Here is a 24,397-nt window from a genome sequence, read left to right as displayed (position 1 = left end):
GACTTTCTTAAAACAATAGGAGAGGACAAGGAAAGAAACAATCATTCAATTACTTAATAGTACCACATAATGAAATGAACTTCAGATACATTCAGGGATCAAATGTGTTTTAAAATGTTAAATCCTGAAAAAGAAAAAGAATAAAAGCCTCTTAAAGCTCTATAAAATATCATTTCCCAAAGTGTGTTCCATGGACCACTGAATCTCTAGGATGTTGATAAGCATTACATGCAAAATTGTTTCCACTGCCAAACTCGTTAGAGAAACATTGGATAAAACAAATTGAGACATGTTGATTTCACATTTGTCAGACAGACTAATGACAGTGACATTTTCCATTTGTCTTTGACCCTTGAAATAGTTTTTCCTTGTGGCATTTTATATACCAGGAGTTTTGTGAAATATACTTTGGGGAAACACTGTAATGGAGAATAGTTTACCTTCTAGAATTTGAAACAGAAATATAAGCTTAAAAAAAAAGGTTGAGAAATTTTATAATAAAAATCTAAAATTGTAAAATTGAAAGTAAAGTAAAATTAGAAACAGGATCTCGTGAATATTAGTAGCAAATGCAACAGCCATCTGGTTAATATCTAAGTTCATTGAAATTAATATTAAACCTGTCAAGGTTCTGGGAGATGAATGTATGAGAAAACAATCTGACCAATCACATAGGAAGAAATAAAAATAAAAAACTTGGAACAAATACAAATCTTATTGCACGCATGACCTTGTTAGTCCGGCCCCATAGAGACTTGATTCTGTCTAACCCGTGGTGTGCTTATTGCACTGCGAGCCCTGTCTTCCCCACGTCAACGAATCTAGCTCACCTTGCACAGCTCTCAGTTTGGCGGCCACTTGCCCAACTGCTTTGCTTATTCCACAGAAGTCTCTGCCATTGACATCCTATTCTCAAGCGATTGGTGTTTCATTCACTGCACATTGGTCCTAAAGGACAAGCCAACATTTAAATGGTTAAAACACTGGGCGCCTGGGTGGCTCAGTTGGTTGGGCGACTGCCTTCGGCTCAGGTCATGATCCTGGAGTCCCTGGATCGAGTCCCGCATCGGGCTCCCTGCTCGGGCAGGGAGTCTGCTTCTCCCTCTGACCCTCTGCCCTCTCATGTGCTCTCTCTGTCTCATTCTCTCTCTCTCAAATAAATAAATAAAATCTTTAAAAATAAATAAATAAATAAATGGTTAAAACACTTACTGGATCTTTAGAAGGATGTGGGACATACTCTAGGTTAAACTGTACTTTGAAAAATTTTGCAGAACATGGAAAAGGTAAATCTCTAAGCCAAGAATTTCTTTCCTATATGTTGTCCTAGGGGATTAATTAGTGTCTGTCCAGTCTGGAGTATAGAATGGTGTCTGTTCTCTTCAAGGGTTAAGCTAGACTAGCTCCTAATAGCACCCATTCATCGGTTCTCCCATTTATAGGAATGCATACCCAGTCCCATAAATGTAGTATGAGAATTCTACAGTCTATCATCTTTGCCCTCTTTTTTTTTGCTTCAGTTTTAGAATGTTGACTCATGTTCATTGTGGCTTAAAGAGTCAACCCAGATAGACTTTAACTGTGAGTTGCACCTGCCATCATTATAAAGTATCCATTTCCTAAGTACCTTAGGGCCTTTTGTAATGAATTCAGCCTCATCTGGTATTCTCTAGGTGACATTGTTGTTTGTTATTGTTTTGGCCCAATTTTGCCTGCTATCACTTGTTGTGTCTTTGGTTTTCTATTTTCAACCATGTCCTTGGCCATCTTTCTGTTTTTAACTGTTCTGAGTAACCCTATTTTAGATGCATCTGTTTATATGAAATATATTTAGATTTTGATTTTATATAAATTGTGGTTTTTATTTTAATGGTAGAATTTATCCAACCTATATTTATCTAGATGGCCCAAAGATTTGGCCTCAGGGCTGTCATTTATTTTATGTTATGAGAATATAATATATTATATATATGTATATATATATAAATACATATAAAAATATTTTCCTATATGGTCCATATGTTCTTTTTTTGGTGTGTGTGTGTTATATTTTCTAAGGTTAATGGTCTGCTTTTAGATCTTTTTTTTGGTTGTTGGAACGGTAGTTTTATTTACTTTTATTATTTACTGATTGACTTTTAAAAATTGAGGTATAATTGACATCAACATTATATCAGTTTCAGGTGTACACATAATTTGATATTTGTATGCATTGCAAAATGATCACCACAATAAGTCTAGTTAACACCCACCACCATATATAGATTTTTTTTCCCCTTGGGAAGAGAAATGTTTTTGATTGTTTTAATGGCAAATTTAATAGCTTTTCATATACATAAAACTTTGTTGAATTAGCACTTTACATGGTATTCATTAATATTTTGCTATGAAAGAAGAGATTAGTACAATAACTTTTGCATCCTTAAACTTATATGTCTACTGCTTTTATATATGAACAGCCAGCTCGGTAGGTACAAAAAACCTCCCATTTTCTTTCTCAAGTGATATTGTAGAGATCCTTTCATTATTTTCTAGCATTGAATGTTGCTGTGGCAAAATCTGGAGGCCAGCTTGACTTTCCTCTTTTTTTTTTTTTTTAAAGATTTTATTTATTTTTTTAACAGAGAGAGACACAGCGAGAGAGAGGGAACACAAGCAAGGGGAGTGGGAGAGGGAGAAGCAGACTCCCCGCTGAGCAGGGAGTCTGATGCAGGGCTCAATTCTAGGACCCTGGGACCATGACCTGAGCCGAAGGCAGATGCTTAACTGACTGAGCCACCCAGGTGCCCCTTGACTTTCCTCTTTATAGAGGACTTGAATTGTTACCCAGAGGCTCACAGGACATGTCCTCTACCTAGCTTTACCTAGGCACACCTCATTGATTGTTCTTAGTCCATTTTTCCTGAGACCCCAGTATGCTTTTTTTCTTTTTTTTTTTTTTAAGATTTTATTTATTTATTTGACAGAAACACAGCGAGAGAGGGAACACAAGCAGGGGGAGTGGGAGAGGGAGAAGCAGGCTTCCTGTGGAGCAAGGAGCCCAAAGTGGGGCTCGATCCCAGGACCCTGAGATCATGGCCTGAGCCGAAGGCAGACATTTAATGACTGAGCCACCCAGGCACCCCTCCCAGTATGCTTTTTTAATCTTTAAATTCAGCTTTTCACTTCAAGAAAGTTTTCTTCTGTTGTATCTCCTTATTTTTTCTGTTCTACTTGGTTTTTTATTGTTGAGCACCAATTACATATATGTTAACTCTTCTTTGCCTCTCTAGACCATTTCAGCTCTTCCACCATCTGTTACATTTTCCTTAGTTCTTTCAAGTTTTTTCTTCACTTCCATGACCATGGTTTTTGCACTCTCCTTTTTCCTGACTCCGGTTTGACTTTCCTTTCTTTGGTGGTTTTGTTTTCCTTTACCATTTCTTCCTAAGCTCAGCTGGCTTAACTTCATCTTTTCCTTCTTTTATAATCTATTGTCCTAGAAGCCCTGCATTTAGTCTTGGTCCATCTTTGCACTTTTGTTTTGGAAAAAAGTTATGTTTAACTTCTTTGCTATCATAGAAATAGGACAGTCAATAATTCTCATACAGTATAGTTTTTCCAGCATGTACTTTTAACCTAGCTTTTATTATCAGATTTCTTCCTTTCGGTGTCTGTATTTTTCATACAGATGAAACACTGTTCCTCTTTGAATGAAGCCTCTGTTTAGAGTGAGGTCATTACAAAGTCAGTTTGGAGTTTGACTGTTGTTTGCCCAGATTACAACAATACCCCTGACTTGTAGTACATTTTTGACATGGATTATGTGGAGGGCCTGTACGTCAGAGGTTATAGGTAGGGAGATTTCGCATTTTCCTCTCTTCATTGGAACAAAACGAGTTGCCAAAATGGCAGAGCCCCTTGTCATCAACGTTTTCTTCTTTTTTTTTTTTTAAAGATTTTATTTATTTATTTGAGAGAGAGAATGAGAGAGAGAGAGCATGAGGGGGGAGGGTCAGAGGGAGAAGCAGACTCCCTGCTAACAGCAGGGAGCCCGATGCGGGACTCGATCCTGGGACTCCAGGATCATGACCTGAGCCGAAGGCAGTCGCTTAACCAACTGAGCCACCCAGGAGCCCACAACGTTTTCTTCTTAATGCTGCTGTACCGACAGCCTTCTTCTTATAAACATGGCCAGTCTGCACATTTCATCATTTAGTACCATCTGCTTTGTGGCTCTGCAGCTTCAGATGGGACACAGCAAACCATCACTAGCCCTCCAGCACACACAGTCCTGCACGTGGACTGCAAGATGCCAAATACCCAAGGTTGACAGGGCCTCACATATCAGCACTCAGATTCTTCCCTGAACCAGGTCCTATCACATTTGGTTGTGACTGTTTTCTAATTGTATCAGAGGTTGACTCTCTTTCTTCCTCTGTCTTGGTGTTTCAGTCGGTTTCAGAAGGAAAAGCAAGGCAGCTATGCCTCTGCTTTGCCACCTTCAACTAGCCAATTATGGATTTCAAAATTATTAGTTTTTCTTTGCTATCTGGTTCAAATATAGAGAGACTATTAATGAAGTACTATTTGGGGATTCTATTTTTCTACAGGTATTTTGTTTTACTGCATTTTACCTACTAAGCGGCATTATCGCTGTGCATTGATTGCCCTGGAACATGGCGCAGATGTCAACAACTCTACCTATGAAGGAAAACCAATATTTCTTAGAGCTTGTGAAGAAGCACATAATGTTAAAGACACGTGCCTGACATTTTTGGAAAAAGGAGCCAATCCAAATGCTATCAACTCAGTATGACTATTCCTGTGATTATAAATATTCCTTTTTTTTTTCAATTATAGAGTCTTAGTAGTGCATTTAAATATGGTAAAATTATCCTGTCAGCTTATAGACTTTCATTTCTATTCAAAATGCATTAAGATGATATACTCTCATTATCTTTATATTGCTATGATTTTACAGTTTATTTCCTAATTACCTTTGGAAAATTGGTATTTATTATGCATAAAGGTAAAACATCATTAGAGAAAATAGAAAAGATATCACCGATGTCTAATAAAAATTTATCTTTTTGGAAAGAAAATATGTAGTTGTGCTATTTCCCTCATTCATTTTGCTCCCTGTCCTCATTTGGCCAATTTTATTGAGTTTTCTAATTGTTTAAGAGGCATTTCAAGACAATAATAATAGATTTTTTCTCATTAGAAAACACTTAAAACCTAATTTTAGCATATATTTTATCCTCTTTTCTCCCCTTTTGCTCTACTTTCTTTGCAAAAAAAAAAAAATGCATCTTTAGCATGATTTTTTCACAGGGACATCTGGTGTGACCCTGACTCTGATATTGGAACTCTCTACATTGACCCACTGCACTGACTTCATTTTTCTTATTTGCTTTGTGGAACTAATAAAGATGTAGAGAATTAAACCTGCCAGTGTGAATCTAAGGCCAAATGGATTGAGAACATATGTATACCAAATGTGTTATTTAAGATGACAAGTATAACCAGAATTTGATGTGCTTCTTGTCCAGTCCACAGGTCGAACGGCTTTAATGGAAGCATCAAGAGAAGGAGTGATAGAATTAGTTCGAGGGATATTGGAAAGAGGAGGTGAAGTGAATGCCTTTGACAATGAGAGAAAACAAGCTGCACATTTTGCTGCCAAAGGAGGCTTTTTTGATGTAAGAATCTGCCCTTTGCTTTAAAATTTGTTGCTCACCATTTCTTACCTTTTCCTCAAATTTTTAAATATCATATAGGTTACACTAAGAATTTTTTCCACATTACCATCTTGATTTCCCTAAATAATTCTAAAATTATATTTTATATCAAATATCAAATATTATATTTTTAACTTTGTCTAGCTCTTTATTCAGTTTTATTGGCTTGCCAAGTTTATGCATTTAATATTACTAACCATGTTTTTCTGTATTCTTAACTATGGCAATTTAAAAGTTTTGCCAACCAAGACTACTTTATTTTATGCCTCTATTACATATTAGACTCTTCATAATATGTCCGGCATGGCCCAGTTGTAGAGAGAACAATGTCAACATACTCTTATCTCCCTGATTTTTTTTTTAAGATTTTATTTGTTTATTTGACAGAGAGAGACACAGCGAGAGAGGGAAGACAAGCAGGGGGAGTGGGAGAGGGAGAAGCAGGCTTCCCGCTGAGCAGGGACCCTGACGCAGGGCTCGATCTCAGCACCCTGGGATCATGACCTGAGCCAAAGGCAGACACTTAACCGACTGAGCCACCCAGGTGCCCCTTTATCTCCCTGATTTTTTGTGTGCATCTAATGACTCACCTCCATTTTAAACTCTTCAGTATTCTGGTTATCTGGATATACCAGCAAAGGATATCTCATAGGTACAGTGACGTTGCAGAAACGAAATAGGAACCAATGCTCTCCTTTTTTTTTTTTTTTAATTCTCAATTACATCTAAAATTTCTTTACTCAATTTTCTGAGTTTTAACAATTATCTTTGTTTTTGTCATTCGGTCTCTCCCCCTGCAATAAAAATCTACAGCACAATAGAAGTCACATGTGGTTAAGAATTTGCTTCCCTGATGATATTTCCCATAGGCTGATGTTTTCTAGAATTACTAGAATTCACTAAGATGGCATGCCCCAGCTGAATATAGAATTTTCTAACCTCTAGATCAACGCTATTTGATAGAACTTTTGGCAATGTGGAAAAGTTATAAATCTGTGCTGTGTAATATAGAAGTCACATGTGGCTTTTGAGTATTTCAAATATGGCTAGTGAAACTAAGGAACTGGATTTTTAAAAATTGTTTTCTATTTAATTCAATTTAATTTTAAATAGCCACATGTAGCCTAAGTAACTATTGGAGAACACGTTTAGGTGCCAGTCTTCATTCAATGAATGTACATTGCTATTCCTCTACAATATCTACAATTTTTTTTGCAGATATTGAAGCTTCTTTTTGCTTACAATGGAGACATGGGGCTGATATCAATGAATGGGAACACACCACTTCATTATGCTGCCATGGGTGGTTTTGCAGATTGCTGTAAATATATAGCTCAACGAGGTAAAATTGCCTAGCAATTTTATGCTTAAAGTATTTATGATTTACCCATGTTGTAGATGAGCAGAGAATCTGGGCCTGTCACTTGTCAGTTGCTTATCTTTTTCAATAGCCGAGCATCAGTTATATATGTAGAAAGAAAATTGAGAATCTTTTCTTACTCTACCTTCTGTCAAATCATGAATCTTGTCTTAAAGTGATGAAAACCCACATTCTCAAATATTTTTAGGTTATTGTTAAAAATCTAAACAGGATTGTTCATGGGTCAACTAATTATTAAAACGCTTATAGTTGGGCGCCTGGGTGGCTCAGTTGGTTAAAACGCTTATAGTTATTAAACTCCTTTTTAAAAAGTGTTGACATCAATCTGAAGGACGAATATTGAAAACTATGTCTTTTAGTCTGAAATTTTAACTATTTTATTAAAAAATGTTCAATTGTATCAAGTGCAAAGGATAAACTTTTCTAAATAATTTGAAATTATGGGAGAAATGTTTTAGGGAGAAATATGAAATAAAATGAAAATTTTCATGGAAAATTTGAAAGGTAAGTGATATTTTAGATTTTCCTGAAGCTTCTATGTAACTATTAATTTAGGAATATGAAATATGTATGTATAGCTTAATGTATTCCTTAAAGTGGTAATATTAGCTAATTAAGTTTGTGGATCAAATTGGTGTTAATTACATGCTGACTGGATGTACATTGAAAGTTTTTAACTCAGGGCGCCTGGGTGGCTCAGTTGGTTAAACATCTGTTTTTGCCTCAGGTCATTATCTCGGGGTTCTGGGATTGAGCCCGTGTTGGGCTCCCTGCTCAAGGGGGAGTCTGCTTCTCTCTCTGCCTCTCCACACCCCCCTTGTGTTCTGTCTCTTTCTCTCACAAATAAATAAAATCTTTATTTAAAAAAAGTTTCTAACTCTTCGTTAGGAGTGGAACTGCATTCTGCTGAACTTTATGGTAGTGTTTTTTTTCTTTTTTTTCCAGTTTGAGAAATAGGCAAAAACTTAGAGTCTATTATTCTACAATTCTAGAATAGAGCAGAGAATTTTAGAAGTCCCTTGGGCCTAGAGATCCTGTATTGTAACCACTAATATAAATAAGACTAATGTGCCTGTATAACTAAGAGTGTAATAACTGATTCACTTCTACTTTTTATGAACTTATACAAGCTCGTACTCTCCCCCCAGCCCCCCAAATAATAAACACTTTTAACAAATAAAGGAAAATATATCAAATGCAACTTTTGCCCCCATAAACTGTCTCATCAGTCTTGTTTTCAAATCTGTCACTATCAGCAATTTATTCTGACATTTTTAACACTGTATATTTCTAAGAACTAAAGATCTGTCCAGATTAAGACAAGCTTCTTCAACTTTAACATGTTGACCATTTCATTATAGGGACAAACATCACCAGACATCTACTCTGTTATTTATGTACTCCTGGGAGAAAGTCACAAAAAGCAAATTGAGAAACACATTTAGTCAGAGCTTGGGCCATGCCAAAGGCTTTCCCAATGATGCAGAAAAGTATTATCTTCCTGGCAGAGTCATGAGACTACACCGTGTTTCTAAAACAAGGGCCTGAAAGCATTCTAAGTTCTGTAGCATGTTTGGAAGTAACAACCACTTCACTGGATCAAGGTGGGGGACCCAGTTCCATAGCAGAAGTGTGATCAGTTACATGTCCAGCTAAGGCAATCAGAGCCCCAACAAACAATGCATTAGCCATGAAATGCTCATTTCTGAGCAAACTCCCTGGATTCAGTGTCTTCTATACTTAAATGTGAAGGCTGAATTCTTTTGCCACATTAAACTATCTTCTTCAGTGTTCTCCTCCTTTGCCCCTGGTCCTGCTGCTGGAACAATTTACAAGTCCCCGTAAGCAGTGCGAGTGCTGTATCCAAGGGCAGAAGCTGGGAGTTTGGAGCACTTCTGGGGAAGCACCCCATGAGGCTTCTCTTTCTCTTGGGCCTTTGGCTGGTGCTCTGCAGCACACACCAGCTGTAAGCTGAGTACGTTTGACCGCAGATCATACATCACAAAGGGAATGAATGGATCTTTATTTTTACTAATTATAGAGGAGGAGACAAAAAATCCCAAGGCAAAAGGAGAAGAAAAGGGCCTTCAGATCTTTAAGCTGGGATGTTGGAGTCTTTTATCCACATAAAGGTTTCTAACTAGGAGGAAACTGGGAGCAGAAGGAGGCAAGATAAAACTCCTTTAAAGTCCTCTGATCCTTAGGGGTGAATATAGGAGTGGCTTGGGAGATGGTAGATAAACACCCAGACACCTTGAATAAGCAAAAAAGCTAAGTAAAGACAGCATTCTCGAAATTGCTATGGAATTATGCTATCAAGATCAGTCTCAGGTCCCCTTTTCAATAAGTCACTGTTCTTAAAACTGTTCAATATGGACATTTTAGAATCCTCATTGTCATGATACTCTTTTTGAGTTCTTCTACCACTAGTAAAATTGTCAGTCTTAATATAAAGTTTTAAGTTTTGACAATGCCAAAGGAAGTATTAATCTTAAAAAGCACTGGTGACTCATTTTCTTTTTGACAAGGAATAAAACTATAAAGTATTGGAGGGGCGTTTTATTTTTGCATGCAGCTGCATTCATATTTGGTTGCTGGACATACTGATTGAGTAGCAATCTTTCTGATTATGTGATATTGGCAAAGACACAGAAGAGCCTTCTTCTAGATTCAAAACACTAGAAAGAGCTTCTTCATAGTCTGACTTATTTATATACATAATGGATTTTTAATATCTTAAGACACTTACGGACAGCACAGCCTTCCTAGTGGCACTAAGTAGACTCCCCAGTGCACTTAGAGAAATTTATTTATTTGAGGAATACTTACATATAATGTTGGTGTCATCATTTTAAGGAAGGGTCCAAGAAGGAAAATGGATTTTAATGCCTACTTTGCACAAACGTAATACTAGAGTCCTTTCAGATTTAATGAATGAATGACTTTGTCCTGTATGGGGTTGTTCACATGAGCAATCACAAAACAGCAGGTCGATATAAATTACATTGAATTCGTGGAGAATACAGATAAATATAGTTTAAGATGGTACACAGATTTGCAGTCATAATCATTCAAAAAGAAGCAGGTGTACAGCATTCTGAGTTCCTAAGGGCCTTGTAAGCTGTCTGAACCCAGCTTCTTTCCAAATTCAAATGCCACCCTTATTCTTTTCCTGTTTGGCAGGAAGTCTCCTTAGCAAGTATCCCAATATGAAATCTGTTTCAAGTATCTACAGGGATTCATGTCCCAATCCTTTAGGGGCAGAGAATATAAACTGGAAACAGATTCCCCTCAGAATTCACCAAAGTGAAGCTCACAGGAAAAAAAAAAAATTCACAGTTTAATTTTGTAATTATAATAGCTAAATGGGTTCATTGCTCTATACAAATAATTTAGGGATAAACTTTTGGCCCGTAGTTCAAGCTTACGAAAATGGTTGCAGGAATGTCATTTGCAGAGTCATGCAAGGGCCTAGGCCCTATTCATGATAGTGATGCTTCATGTTTTAGGATGTGACCTGAAATGGAAGAACTTAGACCATAAAACAGCCAGGACTGTGGCCAAGGAAGGTGGCTTCAAAGCAGCAAGCAAAGAAATAGGACGGGCGGAGCGCACCGCTAACAAGCTGGCGCGGCCGGGAGCCAAAGATCCAAATCCACTCTGGGCCCTGAGACTTCACGACTGGTCGCTAGAACACGAGACTTTCCTTCGGGAAGCCTTGTCGTTTGTGGACAGAGGCGATGGGACGGTCAGCAAGGAGGACTTCGTGTTGACGCTGGAGGAGAGGCAAGAATACGCGACCCCAGAACAGCTGGCTGTGATAGCTCAGTATCATGAGAAATTGCGGGGAGCTGGGGTCAACATTAATGATTTCTTCAAAGGAACCAGGTACCTGAGTAAGTCTTACGTCTTGGGATCCTATGGGCCTAAGAAGAAGAAGAAAGGGATGGCCAAAACGCCAAAGAAAGGCAAGTTCGTCTTGCCCCTACCAATCTGCATCATCCCTGACCACGTATTTCCCCGCCGGGGTGACGGCGGGCCGCCCTATTACATGATTGAAACCTACGAGAATGTAACAGATAGCGCTCGGTTTAACCGAGACGGGCCGCCCGAACATCCCGTCCGGGATGACTCTGCCTGGTACATCGATGATCCACCGAAGGTATTTTCAAATATCAACTTCATCACCAAGGCAGGAGACCTGGCCTCTCTGAAAAAGGCGTTTGAGTCAGGAATACCTGTGGATATGAAGGATAATTACTACAAAACACCGCTAATGACTGCGTGTGCCACGGGAAACATAGATGCCGTCAAGTTTCTTCTTGAAAAAGGGTGTGTCTTCTTGGTTGAACTCACATTCAACTCCAGAATTTTAGGACAGAGGAAGTGCTTCATTCCTGACGTCGCGATTACAGATAGATCTTGTATGGGAAAGTGGGCTAATGGGAAGCTGGGAATGTGTGTACCCAGAGATGGTTTGCCAGTAACTATGCATGAAGTTGCTTTGCCTAGGAATTTATCTACATGGTGTGGAGTCACTTTTTATTTTATTTTAAATTACCGAAAGAATTTTTTTTTTTTTTTTAGATTTTATTTATTTATTTGAGAGAGAGAGAATGAGAGAGAACACATGAGAGGGGATAGGGTCGGAGGGCAAAGCAGACTCCCTGCCCAGCAGGGAGCCCAATGCGGGACTCGATCCCGGGACTCCAGGATCATGACCTGAGCCGAAGGCAGTTGCTCAACCAACTGAGCCACCCAGGCGCCCCCCGAAAGAATTTTTTAAACTATTTTTTAAGATTTTATTTATTTATTTGAGAAAGAGAGAGAGAGAGAGAGAGAGTTCATGAGGAGGGGGGGAAGGGTAAAGGGAAAAGCAGATGCCCTGCTGAGCAGGGAGCCCAGTGAAAGAATTTCTTTTTATTGTGGTAGGGACAGATAACATGATCTATCCTCTTAACAGGTTATAAGCGTACAGTACAATATTAACTATAATCACAGAATTGCATAGATCTCTAGAACTTATTCATTTTCCGCATGGCTTTTTAATCTGTCTCCTATGTGTGGGGATCCTAGCAAATTCAAACAAGTGGGACAGTGATCATGATGACTTAGGGCATGTCTCATTCCCTCCTCGAGAAGCAGCAGTCTTTTCCTTGGTTCATTTGTAAATATCTTTAAAATATCCAAGCATGACATTTTTACTGAACTTCTAAAGCAACTACTCAGGTTTAATTCCTTCTCTTACCATAGCTGAATAACCTGGCATAAGTTTCTTTTTTGTGTCTCACATTTTTTTTTAAAGATTTTATTTATTTATTTGAGACAGAGAGAATGAGAGAGAGAGAGCACATGAGAGGGGGGAGGGTCAGAGGGAGAAGCAGGCTCCCTGCCGAGCAGAGAGCCGGATGCGGGACTCGATCCAGGGACTCCAGGATCATGACCTGAGCCGAAGGCAGTCGCCCAACCAACTGAGCCACCCAGGTGCCCCGTCACATTTTTCATTTTTATAATGGGGCTCTACTAGGATTCAGCTTGCAGATTTTTTGAAGATTAAATGAGTTAAAATATGTAAAGCAAAGTAATTGCATATTTGATAAAAGGGTATTATTGTTATTACTGTAACGGTCAAGGTCAAAGAAGCATTCAGATTTGTATATTATCAAGAGGGGGTATAAAGTAATTAATGAGAATTTGAACTTTTGGACAGTGAATTTTTAAAAAGGACTAACATTTAAAATAATACATTTTCATGCTTAGAATTTTAATAATGGAGGTGCATTTAAAAATCTATGACATGCAGAGAAAGTAGACACAGAATGAAATAATAGGACTTTTTTATTTCCTATCAGCTTTTACCTTCACTAGATCCAGTTATATAATTTTCCTTAATTTTTTTTTTAAGATTTTATTTATTTATTTGAGAGAGAATGAGATAGAGAGAGAGCATGAGAGGGGGGAGGGTCAGAGGGAGAAGCAGACTCCCTGCTGAGCAAGGAGCCCGATGCGGGACTCGATCCCGGGACTCCAGGATCATGGCCTGAGCCGAAGGCAGTCGCTTAACCAACTGAGCCACCCAGGAGCCCCATAATTTTCCTTAATTTTAATCTTTGCAAAAAAGTGTAACCCCTGGGATCTAACTAAGTGCCTTTTAAAACTAAACAAAATGTGTATGTATATATATATATGTATATATATATATATATGCATGCAAAGCAAATTAAGACTGTCGGATAATGCGGAGCACGAGTCAAGAAAAATTATGGCACAGAGTTTAACTTTATTTAGAGCTTCCCTGGTTTACAGTTGAACAACTTGATAACACTAATAGGAAATCTTGCTTTGCATTTCCAGCCTCTGGTGTTTGGAACAAGCAACATTTTTAGCTTGTGCATCTATCTTATTTTTTAGGGCTAACGTTAATGCAAGAGATAATTTCCTGTGGACCCCACTTCATTTTGCATGCCATGCAGGCCAACAAGACATCGTTGAGCTTCTTGTTAAAGCTGGAGCAGTGATAGATGCGGTCTCAATCAACAACTCCACCCCTTTGACTAGAGCCATCGAGAGCTGTAGACTGGATACCGTCAAGTACCTTCTTGATATCGGCGCTAAATTCCAGCTGGAAAATAGAAAAGGTGCGTGGGTGCATGAGTGGTGGTTCGGGTCAGAAGAGGAGAATTTACGTTAGATTCCAAACCCCTTCTGGTTCTCTTCTTGTAAGATCGCATTTCCCCACAAGTCGCTACTGCAACCACAAGCCTAAGTTGAATGTTCTGGAAGTTGGTTTCATACACAGTTCCTCTCAAGTCACTGGTGTGAAAGGACCGGTTCTTGATGTTTGCAGTCTGTCATGGATGGATACTTTTGTAAAGTACAGTAAAAAGTGATTTACTAGAAAATGAAGTGGGGAAATAAAATGTAAGGTTTTTTTAATCACTAGATTAAAGTGATGGAAAATTCTATCAAATCCATCCAAAAATTTCTAAATGCCCACTCTTAATTTCTTACTTATTTCACTGTGGCCCAGGAAGCATTGGTTTGTGGGCTTATACCGCTTTTCAGACTATACCTTGGGTTATCACACTGTCATAACTACCAAGTCCCTAGGAAGTGGCATAATTTTAAAGGCTGTAGAATTTGGATTATTTCTAAAGCTGAACAACACAATTCCTGAGTTTGAGGCTCTCCCTGGGAAGTAAATAGGAGGGGCCCATCTTATGTCATAAATATACAACCTGAAAAATAAGCATTTGAATAAATGTTTGACCTCATTGCTTGGAGGTGTCATTTTCTTACAGTGGAACCCATTGCTTCCTTTTGATCGGAGAGAGCATTAACTTTTCTGGCTGCTTTGGGCTTCCCCTGGGTCACTGGTAGTATTGTTTCAGGCCTGCCTGAGGATATTACAGTTGTCATAATACCCAGCCATCTGTATAGAGCACTGTGACGACCAGCTTCCCCAGGCCTTTTTGAATATACATCCTTGTATCAGGGAAAGGGGAGGATAGTGTAAAATTGTCACACAAAAGGAAATGTGTGTAAGGTGGGAAGAGAACCATCAATCAAATATCCAAATGTAAATATTCTACCAATATTTCTTATCCATTTTTTTAAGAAACATGCTCCAAAAAATTAACAAGAAAACGTTGTGTTGTTAGTAAATGGCACTTTAAACTATGAGATTTCAGAGCTGGGTCCGCCTTAGAGAGTAGCTGATCTAGCTTGGTGACCTTGCACATAACCATTGGCTGTAGTAATCACCCTTACTGCCACATGCCGAGGCTGATGTGCTGAGGTTTTTCGGCATGGTTTATTATCAGTCTGTTTATTGCAACTGTGAATTTATGTCTTGAGCAGGACATACTCCCATGGATGTTGCAAAGGCATATGCTGACTATAGAATAGTTAGTTTGATTCAAGAGAAGCTGGATAACTTGCCAAAACCAACAGAAAATCAAAAACTGAAAGGCAAGCCACCTCCTAAAGTGAAGACTGAAGGCCCTGAAGTTAAGAAAGAAGAGGTAAGAAAAGTGATCGACTACCCATTAGTAACTGGTAAAAGCTTGCGAGGGGTAGGAGAGTGTCAGTATTTACACATTGTTACACAGCATGGGCGAAATAATATGCAAGCCATATTTTCAGCACTATTATGCAGCATTGAAAAAAAATACCTAGCAAAGAAATTCCTATTACTGAAAATTCTAAAAAGTACTCATTCCAAATAGAGTCCATGTAAAAACCAAGTTGGCTCAGCCAAATACAATTAGAATGTTGAAAAAAGAACTGGTATTGGATATGTATATATTTGGTTCTAAGTCATACAGATTTGATGAGATGGCTCAGACAGGGAAGGAAGGTAAGAAGAAAGAAGCAAAGCATGATTTTCCTTCATTTTGGTCTCATAATCTTTCATTACCCACCTTATCCCTCTTCTAAGGAATTTTTTTAAAATTTTTTATTGTTATGTTAATCCCCATACATTACATCATTAGTTTTAGATGTAGTGTTCCATGATTCATTGTTTGTGCATAACACCCAGTGCTCCATGCAGAACGTGCACTCCTCAATACCCATCACCAGGCTAACCCATCCTCCCACCCCCCTCCCCTCTAGAACCCTCAGTTTGTTTTTCAGAGTCCATCATCTCTCATGGTTTGTCTACCCCTCTGATTCCCCCCCTTCATTCTTCCCCTCCTGCTACATTCTTCTTCTTCTTCTTTTTTTTCTTTCTTAACATATATTGCATTATTTGTTTCAGAGGTACAGATCTGAGATTCAACAGTCTTGCACAATTCACAGCGCTTACCAGAGCACATACCCTCCCCAGTGTCCATCACCCAGTCACCCCATCCCTCCCCCACCAGCCCCCACTCCAGCAACCCTCAATTTGTTTCCTGAGATCAAGAATTCCTCATATCAGTGAGGTCATATGATACATGTCTTTCTCTGTTTGACTTATTTCGCTCAGCATAATACCCTCCAGTTCCATCCATGTCGTTGCAAATGGCAAGATCTCATTCCTTTTGATGGCTGCATAATATTCCATTGTATATATATATAGCACATCTTCTTTATCCAATCATCTGTCGATGGACATCTTGGCTCTTTCCATAGTTTGGCTATGGTGGACATTGCTGCTATAAACATTGGGGTGCACGTACCCCGCATCCATGTTCATCAGGGATATTGGTCTGTAATTCTCCTTTTTGATGGGGTCTTTCTCTGGTTTTGGGATCAAGGTAATGGTGGCCTCATAAAAAGAATTTGGAAGTTTTCCTTCCATTTCTATTTTTTGGGACAGTTTCAGAAGAATAGGTATTAATTCTTCTTGAAATGTTTGGTAGAATTCCCCTGGGAAGCCATCTGGCCCTGGGCTTTTGTTTGTTGGGAGATTTTTGATGACTGCTTCAATTTCCTTAGTGGTTATATGTCTGTTCAGGTTTTCTATTTCTTCCTGGTTCAGTTTTGGTAGTTGATACATGTCTAGGAATACATCCATTTCTTCCAGGTTATCGAATTTGCTGGCATAGAGTTGCTCATAATATGTTCTTATAATTGTTTGTATTTCTTTGGTGTTGGTTGTGATCTCTCCTCTTTCATTCATGATTTTGTTGATTTGGGTCATTTCTCTTTTCTTTTTGATAAGTCTGGCCAGGGGTTTATCAATCTTGTTAATTCTTTCAAAGAACCAGCTCCTTGTTTTGTTGATCTGTTCTACTGTTCTTTTGGTTTCTATTTCATTGATTTCTGCTCTGATCTTTACTATTTCTCTTCTCCTGCTGGGTTTAGGATTTTCTGTTCCTTCTCCAGCTCCTTTAGGTGTAGGGTTAGGTTGTGTACTTGAGACCTTTCTTGTTTCTTGAGAAAGGCTTGTATTGCTATATACTTTCCTCTTAGGACTGCCTTTGCTGCATCCCAGAGATTTTGAATAGTTGTGTTTTCATTTTCATTGGTTTCCATGAATTTTTTAAATTCTTCTTTAATTTCCTGGTTGACCCATTCATTCTTCAGTAGGATGCTCTTTAGCCTCCATGTATTTGAGTTCTTTCTGACTTTCCTCTTGTGATTGAGTTCTAGTTTCAAAGCATTGTGGTCTGAAAATAGGCAGGGAATGATCCCAGTCTTTTGGTACTGGTTGAGACCTGATTTATGACCTAGGATATGATCGATTCTGGAGAATGTTCCATGGGCACTAGAGAAGAATGTGTATTCCATTGCTTTGGGATGGAATGTTCTGAATATGTCTGTGAAGTCCATTTGGTCCAGTGTGTCATTTAAAGTCTTTATTTCCTTGTTGATCTTTTGCTTAGATGATCTGTCCATTTCAGTGAGGGGAGTGTTAAAGTCCCCCACTATTATTGTATTGTTGTCAATGTGTTTCTTTGCTTTTGTTATTAATTGTCTTATATAATTGGCTGCTCCCATGTTAGGGGCATAAATATTTACAATTGTTAGATCTTCTTGTTGGATAGACCCTTTAAGTAGGATAGAGTGTCCTTCCTCATCTCTTATTACAGTCTTTGGTTTAAAATCTAATTTGTCTGATATAAGGATTGCCACCCCAGCTTTCTTTTGGTGTCCATTAGCATGGTAAATGGTTTTCCACCCCCTCACTTTCAATCTGGGGGTGTCTTTGGGTCTAAAATGAGTCTCTTGCAGACAGCATATCGATGGATCTTGTTTTTTTATCCAATCTGATAGCCTGTGTCTTTTGATTGGGGCATTTAGCCCATTTACATTCAGGGTAACTATTGAAAGATAGGAATTTAGTGCCATTGTATTGCCTGTAAGGTGACTTTTACTGTATATTGTCTCTGTTCCTTTCTGGTCTATGTTGCTTTTAGGCTCTCTCTTTGCTTAGAGGACCCCTTTCAAGATTTCTTGTAGGGCTGGTTTCATGTTTGCAAATTCCTTTAGTTTTTGTTTGTCCTGGAAACTTTTTATCTCTCCTTCTATTTTCAATGACAGCCTAGCTGGATAGAGTATTCTTGGCTGCATATTTTTCTCATTTAGTGCTCTCAATATATCCTCCCAGTCCTTTTTGGCCTGCCAGGTCTCTGTGGATAGGTCTGTTGCCAATCTAATGTTTCTACCATTGTAGGTTACAGATCTCTTCTCCTGAGCTGCTTTCAGGATTTTCTCTTTGTCTATGAGACTCGTAAGTTTTACTATTAGATGTCGGGGTGTTGACCTATTTTTACTGATTTTGAGAGGGGTTCTCTGTGCCTCCTGGATTTTGATGCCTGTTTCCTTCCCCAAATTAGGGAAGTTCTCTGCTATAATTTGCTCCATTATACCTTTTGCCCCTCTCTCTCTTTCTTCTTCTTCTGGGATCCCAATTATTCTAATGTTGTTTCATCTTATGGTATTACTTATCTCTCGAATTCTGCCCTCGTGATCCAGTAGTTGTTTATCTCTCTTTTTCTCAGCTTCTTTATTTTCCATCATTTGGTCTTCTATATCACTGATTCTCTCTTCTGCCTCATTTATCCTAGCAGTTAGCGCCCCCATATTTGATTGCACCTCATTAATAGCCTTTTTGATTTCTACTTGGTTAGATTTTAGTTCTTTTACTTCTCCAGAAAGGGTTTCTCTAATAACTTCCATGCTTTTTTCAAGCCCAGCTAGTATCTTTAAAGTGATGATTCTGAACTCTAGATCTGACATTGTACTAATGTCCGTATTGAGTAGGTCCCTGGCAGTCGGTACTACCTCTTGTTCTTTTTGTTGAGGTGATTTTTTCTGTCTTGTCATTTTGCCCAGAGGAGAACAGATGAATGAGAGAACAAAATGCTAACAGGGTAACAACATTCCCAGAAAATATACTCTAAACAAATCAGAAAAGAGCTGAAGCAGTGGGAAAAGAAAGGGAAAGAGAGAAAAAAGAAAAAGAAAAAGAAAAAGATAAAGATAAAAACAAACAAAAACAGAACAAAACAAAAAAAAATCAGAATGTGATCAAATATGATCAGGCTGGTATATAGATCAGAGCCACACACTAGATTTTGGGTGTATTTGGTCTGTTAGAAGAACGTGCCTCCCAAAATTTTAAAGAAAGTAAAACTTATATATGTACAAAAATAAGGGTTGATATGATGAAGGGATGGAATATGACTGTAAAGATGGAATTATAAAAAAATTTATAAAAGGAATTGATAATTTGAAAAAAGAAAGAAGAGGATTTAAAAAAAAAAGAAAAAAAAAGGGAGAGAATGTGATCAGGCAGGGGAGTAGAAAAAAAACATACACTGGAGATTTAGAGTATATTTTGATCTGTTAGAAGAAACTATCTCAAAATTTTAAAGAGAGAACAACTTATATATATGCCAAAAATACAGGTAACTACTATGAAGGGATAGAATATGACTCTAAAAATGAAAAATAAAAATGTTTTTTAAAAAAGGGATTGATAAGATGTTGGTTGAAAAAGGGAAAAAGAAAAATTAAAAAAGAAAAAAAAAGAAAAAAAGACAGTTAAAAAAAAATTAACTTTGAAAGACTAAAGAATCATGGTAAAAAACCCATGATTTCTATGTGCAGTAGTCCCCTAGCGCTGGAGTTCTGCCGTTCTCATTGATCGGTAAACTTGGTCTTGGCTGGCTGTTCTCGCTGATCTTCTGGGGGAGGGGCCTGTTGCTGTGGTTCCCAAATGTCTTTGCCGGAGGTGGAATTGCCCCGCCCTTGCCCAGTCTGGGCTAAGTAATCTGCTCGGGTTTGCTCTCGGGAGCTTTTGTTCCCTGCAAACTTTCTGTACTGCTTTGGAGGCGGAGAGTGAAAATGGCGGCTTCCCAATCTCTGCCCCAGAGGAGCCGAGAACTCGGGCCCGCTCCTCAGTGGGGAGTCAGTTGCTCCCCTCTCCCTGGTCTCCGGCCGCATTCCATGCTCACCCGGCCTGTGACCGCGCGTTTCTATCTCTGGCACCCAACTTGGTGTGGAGTCTCCAAACCCAGCAGATCCCTGTGGTGCGCTCCCGCGCCACTCCTCCTGGGGAAGAAGGTGAGTCTCCCCCGATCTGCCGCTTGTTGGGTCCCTGCTGGAGGAGCAGTGGCCCGACTGTACCTTGGATCACGGTTTATGGCAACCCCGAGCTGAGAGCCCACGCCTCACCTCCGTCTCTGCAGCTGGCTTCCCGCTCCGATACCTGGGAGCTTTGCCGCACTCAGGCACCCCCAGTCTTTCTGTGACCCCGAGGGTCCTGAGACCACACTGTCCCACAAGGGTTCCACCCCCCACTTAGCCACCAGAATGACGTCCCTCAGCGGAGCAGACTTCTAAAAGTTCCGATTTTGTGCTCCGCGGCTCTATCACTTGCCAGAAGCAGCCAACAGAGGCCCCTCCCCCGCCGTCTATCCTCCCGAATATCGCCTCGGATTCACTTCTCCGCACGTCCTACCTTCCAGAAAGTGGTCACTTTTCTGTTCAGAGAGTTGTTGCTATTCTTTTCTTCGATCTCCTATTGAGTTTGTAGGTGTTCAGAATGGTTTGATCCCTATCCAGCTGAATTCCTGAGAGGAGACGAAATCCAGGTCTCCTACTCCTCCGCCATCTTGCTCCACCCCCCCATCCCCTTCTAAGGAATTTTAATGACTACCACTGAACCCTGGGGATATCGAGCCACTTGTGACTTGGATATCCCTCAGAATGACTCCAGAAAGTTTTAAAGGTGCCAAAGTGACTGTTCCTGGTAATCCTGAATAATGTGCGTGCCTCTAAACTACCAGCAAAAGGTTGAGGTTTTTGCCCAGGCAGATTACAGAGAGAGCAAGACTTTGTCATTAGCAGGGGAGCCCAAGTGTATTTCTAGGCTAGAAGCTTCTTTAGGGAAGCAAGAGGATCCCTGGAGATTCTTTGCAGACATAAGACAGGGTGAAATTCAAAAAGGAAAAGCTCTAATGTTATCAAATTGGAAAGGGTTGGAGAAACATAGGTGGTAAGAAGTGGAGAGGGTGAAAAGATTGTAACAACCATGGAGGACAATAAACAGTAGAGAGTAATAAACATGGAAGATGAGAGTAAGGGGGGGCCAGAGGTGAAGGAAGATCAGTTGGCTAGGCTTCTACTACATACATCATTATCTTTTTAGTAGAATAATTTAATTCTTCTAATCAATGGCCATAGGTCAAGGATATTTTGAAGACTTGTATGATCTGTCTCTGATACTACTAATTAAGTAGAGCTAAACAAGGCCAACTAGTTATCTTTCCCCATCCAAAGTTATAATAATATTCTATTTCATTTCAAATTATAGTTTGTATGGTAACATTTTAATTTTAATTTTAATTTTTTCTTGGCTTCAAATAAAGAATGGCAAATATTAGAAAGTATATATAGGTTTTTGCAATTGATAGGGTTGGTTTTTCTTTTGTCTCATTTCCAGGAACCACTTTCATCTGTTTATACCATACCAACCATATCAGAGGAAAAGAAAATGCGTAAGGATAATGTGGTTTATCTCAATTCATTGATTACCAGTGGTTATACCAAGAAAGTGGATATCACATTTATTCCACGGAGGGTAAGTACTTTGGAAAGACCTTCATAACATGTTATAAACTCATAATATCATTTTCTAAAGACTTTTTATGCAGAGCACCCAAACAAATATCCAGAGATTATCTTTCATAGTTATAATTTGAAGGTGTCCTTTTGCCAGGTCCTACTGCTTTGACTAAGTCCAACTTGTTTAGCTTCCAATATCTAGTTTCCCCTACTATTTCTATATTGACATTTTAATTGTCCCTGAAAAACTATTTTTTGGTCAATGCCATTCCCTATAGCCATTTGGTCATCAAATGCTATAGATACATTTTCTTGATGCTTCTCAGACCCTAACCTTCCTCTCTGCACTCTTACTACCATTTCACTTGGGAGTTTCATACTAAGCAACACCGGATTTATTTAGTAGCTGCCTAAAACATCCACAATTAAAGAGGTGGAGACATCTTTGGAAAACAGGAGCGATCTTGCCAATGCCCATCAAACCATGCTGAATAAGAGACCACCAGCCCCCTCTTCCTTCTACTATGAAAATAATTTTCTCAGGACTTCCCCATGAGACATAAAGGTAGCAAACCCCAATGATCTAACTCTATCACTTCCTTTTTTGACATCTTAAAAATGAACAACAGAGGATCATCAGAGGTCACTAAAAAGCATTCCAGTTGTCCAAATAGTCACCATCAGAAATAGTGATGCCCATGTAGCCACTGACATCATGTAAGAGGAAAACATAAGTTAAAATAGATTTAGAAATAAATTTGATAGTTTTGAATTAACCATACTGGGCATTATCTGCATACTGCCATGTGTTTGCTGGCTTTCCTACTCATGCCTTCTCTGAATATGGTGATTTATTTAAGATCTGGAGTCCTGAAGCCACAACAGCAGAGCTGATCAGAAAAAGGGAGCTGCGGCGAGAGAGGTTCACTTATGAGGTGGACTTTGAAGACTTCATGATGCCCTTTCAGAAGAACATCACAGAAAAAGCTAAAGCCTTGGAAGCCGCCTTCAAGACCTAAATCACAGCAGCTGCTTCTTGCGGTCAACATTTTGAGGCCCAGGGACCATACTTCAGAGAAAATTGGTATTTCCATCAAAGTCAAAGCAATCCACAAATTAAGAATTTGTAACCAAACATTTGTTTTTGCTCTAACAACTATAAATATTCTGAGCTATCTAGAAAGTGTGTATTTTATTTTGCAATGAATTACATATTCTGGATAAACCCCCTAATCTTCTTTAAGGACATAGAGGAATAAATGGCGTTTTCGTTATAAACATAACATTATTACAAAAAATTTACAGGATGTATGTCATTATGTTGCTAAAGTTATAATTCTAGTGGAAATTGATGAAAACAATTTAATAGTAGGGAAGAGAAGTAGGTTTTCTTTTTTTTAAAGATTTTATTTATTTATTTGACAGAAAGAAACACAGCAAGAGAGGGAATAAAAGCAGGGGGAGTGGGAGAAGGGAAAAACAGGCCTCCCACGGAGCAGAGAGCCCGATGCAGGGCTTGATCCCAGGACCCTGGGACCATGACCTGAGCCCAAACGACTGAGCCACCCAGGCACCCCAGGAGGAGAAGTAGTTTTAATCCATTAAGTAAGGAGTTTGTTTCTGACACACCATTGTATGTATTAGATACTGGTATGTATCCGATACCTTGGGTCAGATAAACTTTATCACCTCTAGCAGACGCTGTCAGCACTCCACCCCTTTCTCCTCTGCTTTGGGATTGAAGTAGGCCTGACTTCCATGGATGCTGGAAGGCTGCCTCTGACATAGTAGGACCCAAGTACGTGAGAATGAGAGCCTCCTGGAAGCAGCTCTCAACCAGAGACTGAACAAATATGGTGTATTAACACCCCAGCTCCCTCACTGCCCTAGTTGGATTGTTTGGAAGTGCGCATTCCTACTGATTGCTAAAGCTCCCCTGAGAGGTTAAGATCACATTGCCCACAGTGGTAATTTGATAACACACCCTTCACTGGCCACTTTCCCTTCTCTGTCCTCCCACATTTCTCCCACACCTACAGATCTTTATCAAGATCACCTCTGAAATACATATACCTAAACCCTTGTCTCAAGGTTGCTTCTGGAAGGACCCAAACTAAGACAACAACTACAGTACTAGTTATGATTCTGAGACCCCCTAGCGAAAATTTTAGAAGTGCGTTCCCTGGGATGCCTGGGTAGCTCAGTCGGTTAAGTGTCTGCCTTCAGCTCGGGTCATGATCCCGGGGTCCAGGGATTGAGCCCCACATTGGGCTCTTTGCTCAGTGGGGAGCCTGCTTCTGCCTCTCCCTCTGTCGCTCTGCCTACTTGTGCTTTCTCTCTCTGTGTCAAATAAATAAATAAAACCTTTAAAAAAAAAAGTGCCTTCCCTTATCTTCTGTTTACTATAAAATAAGCATTTCCCCAGCAAGGATGATGTGCCCCCAGGGTTTTGTGCAATTAAGAAACAGTTCAAGTGGTATTCATACACTAGCTGAAACTTTGAGCAAAATTTCCAGATGCCAAAAAAACATATATATGATAAAGAATGACCAGATATCATATGTGACTTTTTCTTAAGGCAAGTGTATGGGGTGGGAGCAAGGGAGAAGAGGGGGTTTAAGAGACCCACCATGAACCCTTACAATTGTCCACTGGGATTTAGGGCAGGGGCCTGATACTTGGAAAAGAGGTATGTCAGGATTCTACCAGAGAAATAGAACCAGTAGTAGAGATAGATAGGCGATGATAGATAGATAGATAGATAGATAGATAGATAGATAGATAGATAGAT

The 24,397-nt window shown here is 39.2% G+C and overlaps 1 protein-coding gene across 3 annotated transcripts in view; it reads left to right on the top strand.

The window, feature by feature from the left end:
* Positions 1 to 22,785, top strand: part of ANKEF1 (ankyrin repeat and EF-hand domain containing 1) — a 29,811-nt gene extending 7,026 nt beyond the window's left edge. For 2 of the 3 annotated variants that reach the window (XM_035005843.1, XM_035005844.1), the window contains 8 exons: positions 4,593 to 4,792; positions 5,535 to 5,684; positions 6,942 to 7,065; positions 10,614 to 11,436; positions 13,516 to 13,742; positions 14,965 to 15,128; positions 21,485 to 21,622; positions 22,467 to 22,785. In XM_035005843.1, the coding sequence (XP_034861734.1) occupies positions 4,593 to 4,792; positions 5,535 to 5,684; positions 6,942 to 7,065; positions 10,614 to 11,436; positions 13,516 to 13,742; positions 14,965 to 15,128; positions 21,485 to 21,622; positions 22,467 to 22,625 (1,985 nt within the window). In that variant the 3' untranslated portion in view covers positions 22,626 to 22,785. Of the gene's footprint in view, positions 1 to 4,592; positions 4,807 to 5,534; positions 5,685 to 6,941; positions 7,066 to 10,613; positions 11,437 to 13,515; positions 13,743 to 14,964; positions 15,129 to 21,484; positions 21,623 to 22,466 lie in introns of those variants that run through there. The other variant, XM_035005845.1, reaches the window with a different exon arrangement.
* Positions 22,786 to 24,397: the final 1,612 nt, after the last annotated feature.

The sequence above is a fragment of the Mirounga leonina genome, unplaced genomic scaffold, assembly GCF_011800145.1.
Source record: "Mirounga leonina isolate KUSES-001 unplaced genomic scaffold, KU_Mleo_1.0 Mir_150, whole genome shotgun sequence".
Lineage (NCBI taxonomy): Eukaryota > Metazoa > Chordata > Mammalia > Carnivora > Phocidae > Mirounga > Mirounga leonina.
The sequence above is the reverse complement of the archived record's forward strand: the minus strand, read 5'-3'. Positions and strand labels throughout refer to the sequence as shown.